Raw genomic sequence first — 20,292 nt, 5'->3', positions numbered from 1 at the left:
ATTGATACACTGAACGTTACATCAATTAATATAAAAATCTATTTTTGAATGTTTAAAAGTTAACTGGTAACTAGCAGAACTATAGATAGGGTGTCACTATAGTTATGTATGTATCCATAGTTTTGAACTCTTTTCCGGTTGAAGCTGTTGGAATTTTCTGTTTTGGTGTAGTACTCGATACATAATACATTTGCATTCTGTTTCGTTTTAAATTCTGATTCATCTGGTTCGTTCTAGTCAATTTAGGCCAATTCCGGACTATAATCCGTTCCAAACCATTTTGAGTGTGGATGACATTTTTATAAATTTTAAAACTAGATAACATTAATGTGGTATTTTAAAATATATTAGTCATTTATATCATTTTATTTTATTTTTATAACTTTAAATTGTCCCCACATTCTTTTTTTTTTTTCATCTTATTATTTTTAATAATTTCTGGGTCATTTTATTTATTTATTTATTTTCTTTGTTTCTTTGTATGTCTCAACTTAAATTTGTGCTTTTTAATATTTATCTTTTAACACAATTACCTCTAAATTTTTTTAATGTTTTCAACTTATATTCATTTTATAAACCTCATATTCTTCCATATATATATATATTTATACACATAAATTATATATACTTATATATACATGTATTCATTTGATTATTTATCAGTTTATATGTTTAAATATATATAGCTAATTCCGAAATGGTATATCGAAACATATTGGGATCAAGATTTTCTGTTCCAGTGCTTAAACTAGAATAATTATCGGAATGGAATTTAAAACATTGAAATTACCTCCGGTTGGTTGGCTCCTCATCTAAGGCATTCTTTATGAGAAGCTAGCATTTGCCCTAACAACCATTCCCTCCTCACATCTCTCTCACCACATAAAGGTGAACTATTTGACTCTTTGGAGTAGAGGAAACTTAACTAGTGAATACATTTTTCTGTTTAGGCTAATTTAAAGATATTGCGCACACTTTGCCACCCAATAGACATCTCTCCGTCGTCATTGTAATTGCACTAATGACTATAAGACAACAATAATAAATGTGAAAAAAAAAAAATGTAAAGGGCTTGCTACAAACTAAAGGCAAGCTCAAAACTAAGGATAACTGGATGTAAAAATATAAAACATTGTTCTCTCTTTTCTCTCTACCCAAAGCTCGCCATCATAGCATCTCCGCCTTGCCGGGGGGAGGAGAGTCTATCCTTATGCTTGTCTAGCCTTTGTTTTTAGGTTTATTTCCAGTTTCTTTTTAAATTTTCCGATGATAGTACCAAGATGTTCCGATTTGCTACTTACCGGTCATCTTCGACTGTCTTGCATCCCTCCAACGGACTCCCCATCTGCCAATTTGTTGGACGGTAGAAGAAATCTATCCAAATGTGTTGTGCGTGTAGCTTACGCGTGGCTTACAGTGGGCGTAGGCCTCACGCGCCTTGGCACCATTAGGAGTTTTTTGTTGCCATGAGCGGCACCATTAGGGCTAGTGGCTTCGGATCTTTCAAAATTGGGTGCTACTTTTTTTCTATGTGTGGCGCGTCCCACACACACCACCACCATCGATGGAGATCCTTTGTTGGTGTATCAAGTCATCTTCTGTTTGCTATTCTCTTATGTTCTTGCTTTTCTTAACCAGAAATCAAGACAATATGATTGTGATAATCTCCTATAGTTAGACTAGATCAACAAAATACAACGCATCAAAATGGGTTGGAGTCAATCTTTTGACTTAATAATTAATTTTTTTATTTTTAGTTTTGATGCTACTTTTGCTTGTTTTGGAATAATTGTTAGAGACTCACACCTCATTAAATCTTATATCCTTGTAATCGTTTAGTTTAACTATGCAAAGCTTAACTTGTCAAGAAATTAAAAAAAAAAAAAAAAAAAAAAAAAAAAAAAAAAAAAAAAAAACCCGAAGGGCGACTGTTTTGTCCTCCTTTGTCTTGTGCTCATGTAAAGCAAACTTGGTTTTATTGAAAACCAAACTTCTAGATACCGTTTAAATAGTGAATTAAGATAAAATAAATAAAGATAAAAATTAAAAGTTGAATAAAATATTCACAAAATATTATTTTTTTAATATTGTTATTATTTTAGAATTTGAAAAAATTAAATTATTTATTATATTTAGTGTGAAAATTTAAAAAAATTGTAATAATGAAATAAAACACTTTTTGTATCCAAACGGGGCTATTAGGACATCAACAGTGATACATTGCTGATGAAAGAATCATCAACATGGATACAACTCTATGGTTGGGACAGTTCTTCAATCTTTTGGTGCTCTGGCAAAAGTAAAGCTTTCCATGTAAAGCTTTCCATGTACTGCTAGATGCTAGTGTTCTGTCAATGTGCCTTGAACGTTAAACATCCTTCACGGTATGAGGAAATGACAAGTTAAACCCAGTGATTCTTCTTCCAAGAGTAGCTTATGAGAGGCTGACATGCATTTCCTCGCCAATTAGAGAAAATATTTCGTCTATCCTGTGAAGAAACAAAATTGAAGGTGACTTTTGTGACAAGTGATTCTATGTTGAAGGAAAGATATCTTAGAAAGGTATTTATCAACACATATTCCATAGGTGAATATGGTTCTATCCTCAACAATTTGGAAACAGACATCCTATTTTAGTCTTCAACAATTTGAATATGTTTCTGCTCTCTCGCTGCCAACTCACTTTGGGGCAATAGTTGCTGCGTGGTCGCACATTCAGGCAAGAGTCATGCTTCCTGTTCTTTTTTATTTTTCCCTTCCCCACATACAGCTGATGAAAAGAAAAGGAAAAAAGATTAAAATGAGCTTGAGTTATTGAGTACTTTACCTATGAGCATTTATGTTGACCTCTGCAAGCCATGTTGTAAGATAAACCTGCAATACAAGTCAAGGGATTCGGTAAAGCACCGGAGAAGAAAGGCTCAATGTTGTTTAATTGAAAGGGCTACAACCTAGTGAATTCAGTACAGCTCATTTTTTTTTCTAAAAGTGCACACCACTATTAAAAGTTGGCAACTAGTCATTTACTACAACACTTTGCATTCCAATATTTTTCAGGACCAAAAATTTGAGAGAAATGTTCTCATAAATTGCCAGGATATGGGGTATACACATTGTTCATGATGGTAATCCTATCTACATGGCCCATGAGTAAGTTGAGAACTATAGGATCTCCCCCATTTAGCATCACCTCGAGATGTTCTGACTAAGATATCTTTGATTTATTTGACAGCAAACTGGACTCTTTATAACATACCATGCATTACTCTTATGTTGACTACAAAGAAAATGCGGAAGAATTGGGTCCTAGACTTAATCCACCATCAGTCAACTGTAAAGTAGGAGTGCGGGTGTGCAATCACATATGTATTTATTTAGCCTATTGGGTGGTTTTTAAATGATCAATAAGTACCTGCAGAACCTCTGGATTTGGCTGGTTTTTACATTGTACAGCAGGTGTGTCAGATTTCCGATCCATCAATTTTGGTGGGACTGGCTCACAAGTTTCTTCAGAAAACAAGTTCAACGTACTCAAATTATCAAATTCTCCTTGATAAAGCTGATCCCCCCAGTGCAACCCAATGTCTTGTGGAACTTCACAACTAATGGACAGTAACTCCAGTACTAGCAGCCGCTGGCCCAACCACACAATACGGTCATGAATCAAGAAAAAAAATGGTCCTGAACAAGTTCAAATTAAATCAGAATTTCCTAATAGCCAAAGGAAACTGCAATTTACCTTCACATTTAGTTCCATTATAAACATCCGAACAAGCTGCTTCGCCAGTTTCTCTGACATTGTTTGAGTATAAGAATCATCACAGAAAATGAAACTAGTATTATGCAGAGGGATTTAAACTTAAACCAAACAATTTAGAATATACTGCTTAAATAAGCAAATAAATTTATTGAGAACAATAGGGAAAAAAAAAACCTAGCAGACTACAGCATACAGGAACACACCAGCAACAGAGGGCAAAACAAAAGGCAGGAAAATATCCAATGAGCTCCTCAGCATAAAAATTCCAGAAATTTCTGTAAAAATGCTCCATTTATTGTTTAGACACTGCCATTTTCTTTCCTTTCCATTAACTAAAGAGTTCTGACATCACTCATCTTCCTGGGTTGGCCAAGTTTTTTAAACTAGTTCAGTGGTTTGTTTCAGACTTTCATGAAGAAATGATCTAATAGGACAACTAATTAGCAAAAATGTTAAAAGTAAGTCAGGGATGATGTAATTTTATGCTATCAAAAAATGAAAAAAAAAAAAAGAAAGCTCATCACTAATATGAAAAAGAACAGGACGCGGAGAAAAGAGTTGCAGATACATATACCGATTAAAAAAAAAAAAAGAGAGTTTCAGATACATACCATGAGAAGAGATTGACAAAAATACAAAGACAGAGACTCCACCACCATCTCCAGTGTCATTCTGATCTCCAGCAGAATTAGAAAATTGTACAAGTGTACAATTACTTGTCCCTGTTTGATAACATCTCATGGATCTACAGGCATTGACCATTTGGATTACAGCAGCCACCTGCAGATGGCTTATCAAAACAAGGAGAACAGATACGGCTACTGACTTATTTGTATCACTTATAAAAAAATGTATCAATTAATATAAAAAGCAGATGATAAAAATGATACTTAGGCATTGCTTGAAACACTACAATCTTTCTCAAGATCAGAAGATGTTCATTTGACATGATTCAGAAAAAAAATAGCAAACGAATCTTATTTTTCTTCATTAGTTCTTGATAAATTTTCTATAACAAGATTCTAGCATATCAAAGTAAAAAGATCAAATGATACCTTTCAATTCATTTTATAGAAACAAACAAGAATTGACCACATTGTCAGGTTTCAGGCTAAAGTACCTATAAAAAAAAAGGTTTCAGGCTAGAATAGAAACATTGGCTTTGCATTAGGTGTTGAACCAGGCCAACACCAAAGTCAATCAAATTTCTTATATTTTCCAAGATTTTCACAACACAAAAAAGAAGCCCACTCAAATATTTTGCTAGATAGTAGATTCTTAGATGGTCAAATAGATAATATATTTACAAGTACTTAGATGGTCAAATATGGTATTCTAAAATGAGGGCGGCACCATATGATTATTTCCTGTCAAAGTTGACTTGGAAATAGGATATATTTGCACAAATGTAACACGTATGGCTACATTAATTAATATTAAAAAGATGCAGTGAAAAGAATTTGAAAATACCAAACACTAAAGAGGAGAAAAACCAGACCATGCATTTGGCAAGAACCATTCGAAATTATTAAGCATACGTACCATGTCCTTGTATGATGATAAAAGTTTGATCCGGTAACGTTCCTGAGACAAAATTCAGTAGATTAGTCCTAGAGCAAGGAAACCAGATTAAAAAGTACTGTATTGAAGATTTGAATACACCATATCATAAAAGTAATTACAAGAAGCTTGTCTGCATGTACCAAAGGTCCTCTTGTGATTTATTAAACCCTATTCTTAATTTGACCTAAGTAAAAAACCAAAAAACTGGTTGATGTTCAAAGAGAACATATCTGTTTGCACCATTATTATTATTATCAAAGAGAACATATCTGTTTGCACAATATCAAGCACAACCACATGCATAGATAACAATTACCTGCTGCTTGCACAATTTCCGACAGGCTTTCTTTCTTATATCTGGCATATCGTTTAGAACACCTAGCTCCAACGAAGGCATGTATCTGAATCAATCATCGACCCATAGGAAACCGAATTTTCAGGACTTAAGTAAATCACAATAACAAGAACCTCACTGATATACAAAGCAAAGCTTCAATCATAGCCATGGCTTTATATCAAAGTCAGCCCACATCAAAATGAAACTTAGAGTCCAAAGTCCGCACTAACTTTTTTGAAGCTAAATCAATACCGGGCACAGTTAAATGAAGCTTCTCCTTTTTTAGGATACCAAAAAAAGGAATACTCATGATCCAAGAGGACAAAAAATAAGTTAATTTTTTCTCATATCACTCAGAATTCAGAAACCAAGCAGAGCACAACTTGTAGATTTAATAACCGATCCAAAACACATAAAAAAATGTATGGACTATTAACATCCTAAATTTTATGTCAACAACAAAGCAGAGCATAACATCCAAACCCCATGACACAACAGGAAAAAAAACACCTAATGAAATTCCAAATATAAACAACAAACAGAGGACAAAATGTACCATACCTCTGAGAAAGATGGGCATTGACCAGAGAATTGGCGTGGGACTTTCCACTAGAGGAAGAAGAAGCCCATTGCTGCCTATGAGAAGCCAGTTTTGACCACTGGTTTCGGAGGTTTCGCTGGGCAGCTGGCCTCCATAGCCTGCTCATCAATGAAGGCAGCGGTGAAGGGGTAGAGCTAGGGATCGGTTGAGACTTCAGATAAGAAGAAGAATAAGAAGAAGAAGGAGTAGGCGACTCGAGGGCTTCCATTGGTGTGGTTTCGGGTGGCTCTGCCATTGATCTGTCTAGCTATGCAATTGACGACTCAATTTCCTAAAAACAGAAATTTATAAGAACTTAGTAAGAAAAATAAATTTTGAAATTCGAATGTTAAAGTTCTAGGAGTGGGCTAACAAAGTTTGATCAAAATTTGATTAAAAAATTTACTTTTATAAATTTAGCTAGTCATTTTTTAACATCAAATAACAGATTCAATAAATCTGTTACTATTCTATTAAAATATTGATTTTAATATTTTTATTTATTTTAATTCTAATTGTAATTTGAATATTTATTAGTTATCAAAAAATTATGCATCAATTTTTTAACGTTCATATTATTTCAACGGATAAAATTTTTTAACGATAATTTTTTTTTTCAATGATCATATTTTTTCAACTAATATAATTTTTCAATGGTCATATTTTTCTAAGTGTAGTATAGATGAAAATTAAAGTAAAAAGCTACGCAAAGGATTAAATATGTTTAAGAAACAAAAATTAGGAAATGCAACAAGTAAGAATCGAAAAGCAAGAGGGAGAGATAATTTTTTATGCCAAAATAATATTTGGCCAATGGCTGGGGCTCAACAAATTTGGCTAGTGAAATTGATGAAAGCTAAAATTATTGTAGCTTTGTTGAGTCTACTACCCTTTTTTATGCTTCCTAGTCAAAAGTTGGCCAAATTTCAACTTTGTTAAGCCCACTACTAATGTTCTTATAAGTTAAATTTTACAATTTAAATAAGATGATAAAAAATTATCTTATTTATTATCATTAGATGATAAAAAATATCCAATAAAGAATCATCTAATGATAATAAATGTGTCATATCTTACAAAATATGATGAGAATAGAATGGTAGTATGGAGTATAGAATTTCCTTAATAATATAGATGATTTATTTTATCTGCCCACTCAAAAATAGAATAAATTCTATACAATTTGTGGGTTAAAGTCATTTGAAAAAGAGACTTGCAAAAGAAAATTTTAACAAAAATTCTATTTTCAGCAGTGTATAGAGGACATTCAATAAAATATTTACATGACATAGTTTGATTTAGAAAATAAGTTTTAAAACTTGAATTTTATAAATCAAATTTTACCATTTAAATGATGTGGATTGTGTGTTTTAAAAATTAGCTTGAGAATGGAATATCTCAAATTCTAAAACTGAATTTGAGTGTTTCGAGTATAGAGTTCTTTTTATTATAAAATAGATCTAATCAGAAATGAAGTTAGGATTATAACTTTGGAGGGACCAAATACTTTTAGATTTAGAATAAATACTAGAATTGAAAATTTTTAGGAACACCTTTAACAAATTGATAAAAAAAAATTGAGTAAAAAATAAGAAAAAAAAAAAAAAAACTTCAAACTCGTATTCTTCCATGAATTCCAGTGATTTTACATCTAAACTTTTCATATATTGCAATTAAGAGAAGATGTTGAACTACGGAAATGATCTATATCGGAATTATAAAAAGGATGTAATATATATAAATCATAAACTAACTTTTGTGTCTTGCTTAATAATGTAGAGACGTTATCTGTTCAAAAGTTTTCAAGTATCGTAATTGCATACTGCGTAATCAACTATCTAGTGAACTGGGGTTTTTGTTAAGGAAAATTTTTCTTGTCATCCTCACACTTCACACATCACATTTATTTTAATTTTTTTTTCATTTTTTCTATGATAAATATATAGTGTGTAGATGATAAATAGAATAATTCAATTAGTTTAATAAGAATAAAATGAAATAAAAAAAATAAAAAATAATATTTTAATATATAAAGTGTGTGGTGTGGGATAATGTGTAGCATTTCCCTTTTGTTAAATATGTTTCACTTAGATAATTATAAAATTTAGAAAATAAATAATCTAATGTGAATATTATATTCTAATTTAATTTCTTGAAATAAAACAGTAAAAAAAATATATTTATCATAAAATATTAAATGTGACCAAATTCTTATTTGATGATATAGAAGAAAGATCTATTAAAAAAACAATTTACACCCCTTCAAACTCACCATTTAAGAGCATTGGCCAGTGTCAGCTAAAAATTGTCAACAAGAACAAGAACAAAAGTATTAAAAACTAAAGGAGATATACAACTTAGACAAGGTTATTATATAGTGCCTATCTAACAGTTCTGATAGTGAACAGTAATTCTTTCTTGTTTTTTAAGTCTCCATTTGTATTTTATTATAAATCTGCGAAAATGTAGGATCAGACGACGCCGTTTTCTCTCTTATTCTTCCTCAGGCTCTTCTCCCTATCCGAATGGGTTGGGCCTAAAAGAAAAATAAAACACACTCAAACAGGTCCAATCTGAAATAAAAGAGTTCAACGAAAGAAAAATGTATAATAAAAATAAATAAATAAGAGTGAAATATAAACTCTACAACTCAATATTAATAAAATAAAATAATTAAAGTCCAACGTTAAACTAATTTAAGGTAGAGAGCAATTTAAATGCAAAATAATAATTAATACCAAGAAAGTACATCAAAATAAATTTCATAACTTAAAAATCATAACATAAATCCAATGAGAAATCCGATAAATTTAAAACAACTTATCTCATAATTTAGCAAACAATTCCATTAATTAAAGAATTAATTTTAATAAAAAACTTATTAAAGAATTAATCACATTTTTTATGTCTGTAATGTGATGTACAGTTATGATCTCTTAAAAATATGTTAGTTTGGAATAATTAAAATAGTCTGATAAGTAAGAGAAATAAATCTCACACTGTTCATAATTTGTATTAATTTTTTTTTGCAAAAAATCATATTATTTTTATTAAAATTCTTGTCCCACTCAATTAGACAAACGTCCGACCTAATATATATATTTCTTTTTGTTAGAGCCTTAGGATTGGGTGGGGGGACAAAGCTCCCTTGGTCTCTAACATCACATATCAAATCATATTAATTTATCAATTTAATTTTATAATATATTCATATATACCTGATACTTCTAAAGTATCATTTTACATTACAATATGAAATAGTCTAATAAATTGATAATGATACACCGCCAACTATATTACAATACAATTACTACCACTACATTTTAAAATATTAATATTTTTCTATTCAATTCAAAATTTTTGTACTTGTAACAGTTCAAAGTAAATAAAATAATAAACAAACTTGTAGTATAGTTGTTCTCATATCATTTTTCTTAATAAAAAATAATTTATAGAGGGCGGAAGATGTGGAGAACCACAAGACCTCTAAGAAAAAGGTAGGGTCTATATTATATATATATATATATATATACTTTTTCAAAATGGATTCCATTTTCTTTTTCTTAAAGGATCCATTCTAAACTTGTATACTCTACGCTTATATCAAGCATTACTCGAGACTTTGGAAATGTATGTACCCACTACTTGCTGAATTTTAGGATAGGGGTAGTAGCTGATTGTGGAAAGATTGTAAAGCTAGCTAATCTTTTTTCTATTTTTCTTTAGTAATGTAAGATATAAGTTTTGTAGGAATAACATTTGAAGAAACGAAAATTATCATTAAAATATATTTTTTATTTTTTGGGGGTGAATCCGACCTTTTATTTCAAAGGAGTAGTACACCTTAGATTTGCACAAATGATCATTTACTATATATTTCCCAAGCTATATTAATATAGAAGAAAGAATTATTTATAAAGATCCAATATCATTAATGTTACTCAAGATGATCACTTGTATTAATTATTTGAGGCAATCGATCAGCACTAGCATTCCCAAGCATATTGACCTTGTAATTCTTTCTATATATGTATATAAAGTTAAAGAAATTAAAATTAAATGGCTGATCCTCACGGAAAAATGTTGTCAAAATATATTAAAGTTGACGTTGCGACGATATAAGAAAAACGGACTTTTACAATCAATTTATTGTAACGAAAAGATTATTAGCAACCAAAATAATCTTTTCGTTGCAATAAATTGATCGCAAAAATCGATTTTTCTTGTAGTGTGAAGAAAAACAAAACAATAACGATTTGAGGAAAAAACGTGCATTTTTCTTTGGAAAATGCTAAGGTGACTACCAAATGTGCACACTATTACAAATAATTTTTTTAATAATTTTTTAAACATTTTTAACCATTAAAAAAAATATAAATTTATCAATAGTCACTTCTTTAACCATTAAAAAAAAATATAAATAGACATATTTAATAATTATTTTCCTTTTTGTTTAGCTGAAAATTCGATATTGGGTATGTACGTCTGTATAAAAAAAAATTAGCGTTTAAAAAACACTTGTCAAAAGTGTTAATTAATTCATTTCAAATATTTTAATTCCCTCCACTTTATCTTTTTGCACCTTTGAAGTTTCATTTTCTAATATTTTCTTTTCATAGTCTCAAGTTGGAATTTAAGACGAGAATTTTTAGTGCTCTATAATTAATGGATGCATTACACTCGGAATAAAATTGGAATACACAAGTAGACACGCAAGCATTATATGTACTAAAAAAAAGAATAATGCTATATATAATTGTGAAATGTGTAAATATTGTATAATTATTTTAAAAAAGAGTGGTATCTACTATTAAAAAAATTAATTTTCTTTTCATATAGTATGTGAGTCTTGTATTTATTTTACTTTTTTTTCAAAATAATTGTGTGGTACTTGCATACTTACAACTGTAAGTATCATTTATCTAAACAAAAAAAAAAAAAAAATCCAATTGAGGAAATAATAACATTTTTTTTATTATTTAAATTATTGATATATGTCAGTCTCCCACATGAAATGACACATTTTTACTTTAGAAAAAAATAGAAAGTGAAAAAAAATATATATTGTGTGAAAAAATATATGAAGAGGATGATCATGATCATATCGTGTGGTCAAAAGCTGGCTTTGACTATGAATGTATTGAATAAATAAAACTTTCCTCAAACAATATTGTACCTTTTTAATTAATATGCGATGAACTGGAGATATTTTATTAATTACTCCATTAATTCAAAAGTAAAATTACCATTGATAAGCATAGAGAAATTAATCCTATATTCTTTTTTTAAAGTGCTTTCAATTGCCATTACAATCAATTCCATAGAAAGACATTAGGATGATTCTTTTCCAAATGAAGAGATCTATTCCATAATAATTCATAATATCCCCCAAATTACCATACATAAATAAGTAGATTATTCTTTTTTATTTCCAAATAATAAATCCCTATTATCATGATCATCAATTGAAATTCCTACGTCCCTCATATGCCGTATTGAATTGCCAATTTGGTGGTGCAACATTTTCAGACTGCAAAACCTTACCATCAGAAGCAGTCACTTGGAAAGACAAGCTTTGCCCTTCCAACCGCTCAAATGTCTGCCAATTTTGGCCCCAATTTCTTGTCATTTGTATCCAACCAGTACCACTGTTGGAACCCTTGATCTTCACATCAGCAACTTGGCCAACACCTCCAACATTATACACAAGCACAAGTAACCAGTCCGGATTTCCCTTTATCTTAAACTTAATCCCACCTTGTTTGTAACACATGACTTGTCGATACCAAACAGGAACAATCCCAGCTTTGTATTCTGCAATCTTGAGGAACATTGGCATGGAGAGATCGAAATGTTTCTGTGGTGGGTTGCACCAAACCCCTTCGGTTTTGGAATAGTTAGGAGGACAGAAGTTGGTGGCTGTTACTCGGATTGAACCTGCCCCATGTTTGCACCACGGTGAATCTGTGCATCTTAGTTCAAAGCAAGCCCCACATGCCGACCCATTGTTGAAAAGTGCAGTGCTTAACGCTGTTGTTGCAAGACCATAACCTTGTTCGAATAGATCTTCATAACCACAAGCTCCCACTGCATGCAACACAAGATATGATAAATACAAAGACAAAATACAACAAACAAACCAAAAAAGTATCAATTCTATTATATGCATATGCATATATCTATTATAATGATCTGAATTTACTACAAAAACACTGATCTGTGCATGTGTGATGGTGGTGAAATAAGATTTGAATTCAGTAAGTGCATTCAGTTTTTGTGAAATATATTAAGGAGATGAAAACATCAAACACACACATACACACACACTTACTCATGGTGTCAGCGCCACTCATATCACCATAGAAGGTTGCACGGGCATACTCCCACCCTGCATGAACACCATTAGCAACAAAGGCCAGAGCCATAATCATAGCCCAATAAGCCATAATATTTTCACGACCAGTCTTCATTTTGACAAGATGACTTGAATCAACCTTTTTTTTTTAAATTTATTTATTTATAAGCAATACAAAAATTGGGGCTAGTTAGTTTCTGAATTTATAGGCGTTATGAAGGAAAATGGTGAATGGAGGATAAGAACAAGCATTAATTGAAAAAGGAAAGAAGTAACAATAGAGGATATTTAAGATCATCCATCTTTATATAATATATGCATACAAAGAGTAATTAATTCCATTCCTATCTAATTGTGCAACAATGGTACTAAACGATTCTGTGTCCCAGGAACATTGTAAATGATATTAATGACACATAGTAGGATTATTATTAATAAGAATAATATTATCATTGATTAAAATGGCTGAAATTGGGTGCCAACAGTACAAATTAGTTTGTATACCGTACCCACAAAACTTAAATAAATCAAAAGTAACATTAATCTTGTACATGAAGTGTTGACATGTTTTGTACGCTCTTGGGTCTGGCCCTCGGGCACTTGTTTCTTCGATTTAGGTCTTGTAAACATAGGACAACTCTTGCGTCTGGTGGTCGGTGTGGCGACCTAGAAGAGCCTTCGATACCTAAGTTAGTAACAACCAAAGGAGGAAATCTGAAGGTCATTATTGTAGGTAGAGTTTAGAGAGTCCAACTCCCATTTTCGATGTTTTGGGTTGCTTTTTATACCTCTGTCCAGGTTAGAGACCCATGACCTATGACTGAGTGGTGGGTGTCTCTTGGCAGATCTCATTTAATGCGGTGGGGCCTTTTGGTGAAATAATTAATGAGGTGTGGCTTCCTAGTGATGCTGAAATGTGGAGTCCCATCGATATGACATGTTTCCCTCTTTCTTTGTTCGAACGGCTTTTGATACTCCCCAAGCTGTGGCCTACCTCGAACTCAGCACCCATAACCACCCGTCTTGGTTGGGATTCCTCGGGTGGGCTATAGAGGAGCTCTGTGGGCACGAGCCTTGAGTATTGGGCTCTGCTCTTAGGCCTTTATTGGTTAATGGGAAGTGCTTCCGTTACCTAGGTTGGGCTTGTATCCTCGGGCTTGAGGTTCTGAGGAAAATCTACCCAACAGTTACGCCGCCAATTTCTACTGAAGTGGTTCGATGGGAATTTTGTAGATTCTCGTTCTCCCGCCGTTTCACTAGCTTGATTGTGGTTGCTTTTATTTTCTGTACTGTTGACACGTCAGCTCGACAATTTCCTCACATGTCTTGTTACAATTGGCTCTCATCCACTGTTGTTGTGGCTTTACGGTTCCCCTTCTTTCGGTAATGACATGTTTTGACGGTTTTCTCCATGCACTCAATAGTGTGTGCTTTGTTCTGTCCACATTGATGCTCTACGACGGTTCCTATCACGTCTCCTCATGGCACTCTAGATTCGTTGTTTTAATGCATTGTAGGGGTTCCCTTAACCCCAGAATTCAAACCATTCCTATGGGTATGTATATAATAGCAAGAAAAAGAGGGGTGATCATACTGCTCGGTGCCAAAGTACTACATCCCATTGCATGTTGCTCAAGCCTCCTCGTTTTCGATGTTAATCTCCAACTTTTTCTCTTTTAATGGCACCCAAAAATCTCTTTCGCTTGGCCTCGAAAGGCTTGAAGGGCCCTAAGTCCGCTAGACCCCCTAGTCCTTCTTATGTCCTAAAGGAGGCAGGACCTTCGGAGCCTCCCACAGGGATGCAGAGGTACATAGGCTCCTTGTGGCGCTTGTCGGTGACCAGTTGAGGGGGTTGTGGATCCTGAGATATATGCTTACGAGGTCTCGCTGTTTCTTTTTATGTTTTCAGAAGGTCTTCGACTACCGTTCCACCTTCCAGTTCGGGATGTATTAGACATGGTGGGCTTGGCGCTAGCCTAACTTCACCCCAATGCTTGGAGGACTCTTGTGGGGTGCAATATTATTTGGCAGCGTGCGTTGGTTGAAGCCTGAGAGGCTTGGCCAGATCTTGCCAGCCGAGATATTTTGCTCACCCATCACGTCTTGAAGAGGAGCAGGAACTCTTGCAGCTTCCATTCCCTTCAGGCCTTTGTCAACCTGGAGTAGAAATACAACAAGAGGACCTCATGGTTCAAGCACTTTTTCTTTGTGTTTGTCGTTGGGTGGGAATATCCTTCTGGGAAGGTTGCTTGGTAAGACTTTCTGGTTCGCGCAAACTGAGGGGTTGTGCAGGAGGAGGGTCACCGACCCCGGAAGAGCTCCATCAACTAGATCGTACAGAACTAGGCCACTGCCCATTCGAAAGAAATTTGGACGAACCCCTTGTTGAGCATTGACAATCTTTGACTGTATCTGCTTGCCCATACGGCATTGCACCAAGTTGGGTTCTTTATTCTACTAGAGTCGGCAGGTCGTTTGGCACACAAGCACTCTGCTAGCCCATCAGTGAAGGGGAAGGGGAAAAGGCTTAGAGGTAGTTCACCGGTCACGTTGGATTCTAACAGAGTCATCGATCTCCCTTACGGATAGCCTTTAACATATCTATTCACCAGCTAGATCCACCCCTGATAGGGGGTAGGGGGATTTCGACAGGGTTGAGCCCAGACATTTCGCCCTCTCGCTAGCGGGGTTGAGGGAAGTTGATCTTGCTTTTGTGTGCTTGGCGCGCCTCATCCCAAGTAGGTGTCGGCCCCTTGAGTGTAGCATCGAGCATTCCTTCTCCGACCCCATCAGGCGGAAAAGGAATGCAGCAGACGGAGACCCAATGAAAAGCAGAGGAAAGAAACTAAAATAAATGAACAAGGAGAAGAAGGGAAGCAGCAGCGCATGGGTTGAAGAAGTGGATGAAAGCTGAAACGAAAAGGATGTGGAGCTGCAACGGCGCACAGGAGAACGAAGGAGAAGAAAAGAACAGAGGAAGAGGCCCTAAGGGCTGGACCAAACGACGTCGTTTGGCGGGATTTAGTGGGCTGGGTTGATGGCTCACGGGTTGGGCTGGGTCCAAAAGAAAAATAAAACACACTCAAACAGGCCCAGTCTGAAAATAGAAGAGTTCAACAAAAGAAAAATGTATAATAAAAATAAATAAATAAGAGCGAAATATAAACTCTACAACTCAATATTAATAAAATAAAATAATTAAAATCCAACATTAAACTAATTTAAGGTAGAGAGTAATTTAAATGTAAAATAATAATTAATACCAAGGAAGTGGGATTTAGTGGATTGGGTTGATGGCTCATGGGTTGGGCTGGGAACCGAATGGGCTGGGTCTAAAAGAAAAATAAAACACACTCAAACAGGCCAAGTCCGAAAATAAAAGAGTTCAACGAAAGAAAAATGTATAATAAAAATAAATAAATAAGAGCGAAATATAAACTCTACTACTCAATATTAATAAAATAAAATAATTAAAGTCCAACATTAAAGTAATTTAAGGTAGAGAGCAATTTAAATGCAAAATAATAATTAATACCAAGAAAGTACATCAAAATAAATTTCACAACTTAAAAATCATAACATAAATTCAATGAGAAATCCGATAAATTTAAAACAACTTATCTCATAATTAAGCAAAAAATTCCACTAATTAAAGAATTAATCGCATTTTTTTATGTCTATAATGTGGTGTACAGTTGTGATCTCTTAAAAATATGTTAGTTTGGAATAATTAAAATAGTATGATAAGTAAAAGAAATAAATCTCATATTGTTCATAATTTGTATTAATTTTTTTTTTTTTGTAAAAAATCATATTATTTTTATTAAAAATCTTGTCCCACTCAATTAGACAAACGTCCGACCTAATATATATTTCTTTTTGTTAGAGCCTTAGGGTTGGGTGGGGGGACAAAGCTCCCTTGGTCTCTAACATCACATATCAAATCATATTAATTTATCAATTTAATTTTATAATATATTCATATATACCTGATACTTCTGAAGTATCATTTTACATTACAATATGAAATAGTCTAATAAATTGATAATGATACACCACCAACTATATTACAATACAATTACTACCACTACATTTTAAAATATTAATATTTTTCTATTCAATTCAAAATTTTTGTACTTGTAACAGTTCAAAGTAAATAAAATAATAAACAAACTTGTAGTATAGTTCACTACAAGAAATTCTACCTTTTGCAGCGTTTTTAATTTTGCTGCAATTAAAATCGCTGCAATAGAGAGCCTTTTGCAGCGAAATATTACTCCTTGCAATATTTGTACATCGATCCACAGTTTAATGAAGCGGGGCGCTTCGCTTAATTTTTTGCAGCGAAATTTGAGGCTATAGCGACGACAATATGCGTTGCTAAAAAAAAAAACTTCTTGCAGCGGCCTAATATCGTTGCTACAGGCTACGGGCGCGAAAACGGAGGAGAATTTGTTTTTCCCCCCCCGAAACCTCTGTTACCCAGTTCAGAGTTCTCCACTTCGCGCCTCGATCCCCTTTTCTCCTACCTTCAGTACCCAGGAGACCAACTTCATATCTTCGGCTGGAAATCTACCACCATTCTCGCCTACGTTCCGAACCCCTCCCTCTCCACCACCTCATTTCCCTTCCGCGGAAGCCACGGTCCTCGTTTCCTCCCCATCCCGCTGTGTGGGTTTGTGTTTACTGTCGGTGTGATTTTATTCTAGGGTTCTCTTTGCATCGGACGTTGCCATTGTCAAACCTAACAATTGTTGCAGTCCTTCCGTCACCACAGGTATTGATTCTACTCTTTTTCCTCTCTCTCCCCCTTCATCCGTGGTCGCTGCTTTGCATAAATGGGAGCTTATTAGCCGAGAAGTAGAGGTTATGGTAGAAGCTGGTTTTGATAGCTGCCATTATTTTCTTTCACCAATTTTTTATTTTGTTTCATTTATATCTGCATTTTTTGATCGCTGTAGATGTTGGTTTTATGAAATTAGGCCTAAATTTACTAGGTTATAGTTTTAAATTGCTAACTAACCGCTTATTGACATTCCCTTTTGCTTGAAATCCCTAATTATCCAGATTTTAGGTTAGGATTTGAATAGCATCGAAAAATGGGAAGTTTATGTTTGCAGGTATTGGAGGAATTACGCTTTTCTTGCTTATTCCAACGTGAATGCAATAGGTACATCTTTAGGATAGTTGTTTTCCTAAATTTGTTATCTTCTTGAACAATTTGTTATCCGCGGATATCCATCCGGTTATAAAAATCTGAGTACGTATTCTTGGATCCCTATCCGTATGCACAACCCTATCTATCATGATGACATGAGTAGCTAGAAACCTAATTTAGTTGCAACATCTCGTGTGTGTATATGTTTATGTGTATATATCTCTTATACCATAAAAGCCGCTATCGACATATGAACAGGAATGAATGGTATTTTTGTTTTGACACTTTTTGTTTTGTTGATGCCCCTATGTGATCGACTGTTATTATAGTTGTGCCCTTGAGTCTTATGTTCTTTGTTTGGTCCCTACCATGTGTTGCCTGACCAAGTTGTCTTATCTCTTACGTTTACGCCCTCTGTGACTGAGTCATGTTTTGTTCTTTTTTTGTACCTATAGTGTAGTCTCATCCTTGCTTGACCGAATATGAATCTGTTTTTTTTATGTTCCTCCTTTGCTTCCATTTTTTATTTGGTTGTTTGGGTGCCGAATTGTGTTCTTGTTCGTTGGTTTCCATGCATTTGGTTGGTTCTATAGTTTCGTTGTGTGACGTTGTCAATTGAGTGGATGTTTTGGCCGGTTGATGGGAGGGGTGGAGGACAAAGTCCTCTGTCGTGGCTCTTTAGCATCGATCACAGAGATTTTAGAATGGGGTGCCAAGAAAACATTTCTCTCGTTCACAGTGTTTCTCAGTTGTTCTTCTTTGTTCTAGTTGCTGGTACACACTTTCGTTCTTTTTTCTTAATTTCTGATTCTATTTACTTCGGAGAGCCTATGTTAGATAATTAATTTCCATTTTTTGATGTTGTTTGATTTTCATTTTTGAATTTTCACAACTGGGTTGGATTGGGTCCCGCATATTTCTGGCCTCGGATTTTCATTTTAGATTTTAGTTTAAAATAGATTATTTCTGTTGTGCTCCTCTATTTCTATTGTTGTTGGTGGTGGTGGTGGTGGTGGTGTCGTTTATTTTGTGGTGATCATTTGTTTAGCAAAAAATATAAAAATTGGAGTTGTTTTTATTTTTAGAATCGGTATGTTAGGATGGGGCAAGTAATTTGGGTATTGGTTACAAGATGTTAGAATTTAATGTTGTTTGATATCTCACAGAGATGGGGAATTTCTCTCAACCTTAGAGAGAGAGAGAGAGAGAGAGAGAGAGAGAGAGAGAGAGAGAGAGAGAGAGAGAGAGAGAGAGAGAGAGAGGGGACAGATGGAGAGACAAAAGGCTTATTGTGAAAGATCAAAGTCTTTTCGATTGATTGTGTCCTCGTTCAATCTGATCTAATGATCTTATTTATTTTTATTTTTATTCAGTGCTAGTGTTTTCATTTTTTTGTTTTTACTTTTGAAAATGGAAGATTATTGTGGTTTACAGTGATGGCCATTTATTTTTCTTAAATTCTTATTTGAATTTCTTTGTTTCATATATATGAAGAAGGAAAGCCAAGCTTAATGGGCAAGTGTGTGCAAGTTTGAGGAGTGATTAGGGGGTTTTTGGTCATTGGGTAGTGTTGGACTTGATAAATATGGTTGTAGTGGAGGTTCTAAAGTCATGGGACCCCATGGTAACATATATTATACTTATCATGATATTTACGATGAGACATTAATGGTGGTGGCCAGTGTGTGAATATGATAACCAGTGTGTGATATTATACTTATCGTGATATCATACTTATCATATTCCAACTAAACCCATAGGTTTAGTTTGAATATGATAACCAGTGTGTGAAGATTACACTTTTGAGTGTAGATCAATACCCAACATTGGTTGCTTTTTAAGTATTTCTTGCCACAAAGAATTTCCTAAGCCAGCACTCAGACGAGTTTTTCTTTGAGTTTTAAGCCAACAACAAAAGCTGAGTACCTTGCACTCGGCTTTGTATTTCTTGACAAAAACTGAGTTCCTTGCACTTATCAAGAAATGCCGAGTCTTGTTGGGAACTCCCAGGCCAACAAAACTCAATTTTTAAAAAACAAAAACGAAAAGAATCGATTTTTGCTGTAGTGATTGGAAATTCCTAAGCCATCTAAGCACTCATCTAATTACCCAGCATGTTTTAGTATTTCTTGCATAAAGGATGCCCAGCATTGCTTTCTACAACTCGTTCCTTTCGTTTTGTTTGAAGGAACTTTTTTTTGAGCGAGTAGTTTAAAGGAAATTGATGTGTTCTCTTTAGAAATCTTTTCATAAAGAGAGAGCATAATTCCATTTGCGAGTGTTTAGATGAGTGCTTAGATATATACCAATCAATGCTGAAGGTAACAAACAAAAGACCCAATTTCAACACGGAGGCCAAGAAGTATATACATGATAGTATGATTAGTTTATTTCTTTCCCAATGATTTTTGTTGCCTCCCCGCGAAAGAAACTTGCCCAAAATCTCTACTTAGTGGGAAAATTAGTACATTGAGAGAGGATTAAATCCTGAAAAATTATGATATTAACTATAACAGCAATGACAATAACACTAACTGGT

The 20,292-nt window shown here is 33.9% G+C and overlaps 2 protein-coding genes across 2 annotated transcripts; both read right to left on the bottom strand.

The window, feature by feature from the left end:
• Positions 1 to 2,104: 2,104 nt before the first annotated feature.
• LOC122280443 lies at positions 2,105 to 6,547 on the bottom strand. The gene is made up of 8 exons (XM_043091343.1): positions 6,222 to 6,547; positions 5,640 to 5,724; positions 5,303 to 5,344; positions 4,372 to 4,540; positions 3,740 to 3,792; positions 3,413 to 3,634; positions 2,828 to 2,874; positions 2,105 to 2,489 (listed from the first exon to the last, which is right to left on the bottom strand). The coding sequence occupies exons 1-8, from the start codon at positions 6,494 to 6,496 to the stop codon at positions 2,435 to 2,437; spliced, it is 948 nt and encodes a 315-aa protein (XP_042947277.1). The 5' UTR covers positions 6,497 to 6,547; the 3' UTR covers positions 2,105 to 2,434.
• Positions 6,548 to 11,524: 4,977 nt separating this feature from the next.
• On the bottom strand, positions 11,525 to 12,671 carry LOC122282094 (expansin-A23-like). The gene is made up of 2 exons (XM_043094038.1): positions 12,572 to 12,671; positions 11,525 to 12,327 (listed from the first exon to the last, which is right to left on the bottom strand). The coding sequence occupies exons 1-2, from the start codon at positions 12,669 to 12,671 to the stop codon at positions 11,702 to 11,704; spliced, it is 726 nt and encodes a 241-aa protein (XP_042949972.1). The 3' UTR covers positions 11,525 to 11,701.
• Between the last annotated feature and the right edge of the window lie 7,621 nt (positions 12,672 to 20,292).

Source organism: Carya illinoinensis, chromosome 11 (assembly GCF_018687715.1).
Source record: "Carya illinoinensis cultivar Pawnee chromosome 11, C.illinoinensisPawnee_v1, whole genome shotgun sequence".
NCBI lineage: Eukaryota > Viridiplantae > Streptophyta > Magnoliopsida > Fagales > Juglandaceae > Carya > Carya illinoinensis.
This window is presented reverse-complemented; position numbering and strand designations above follow the sequence as displayed.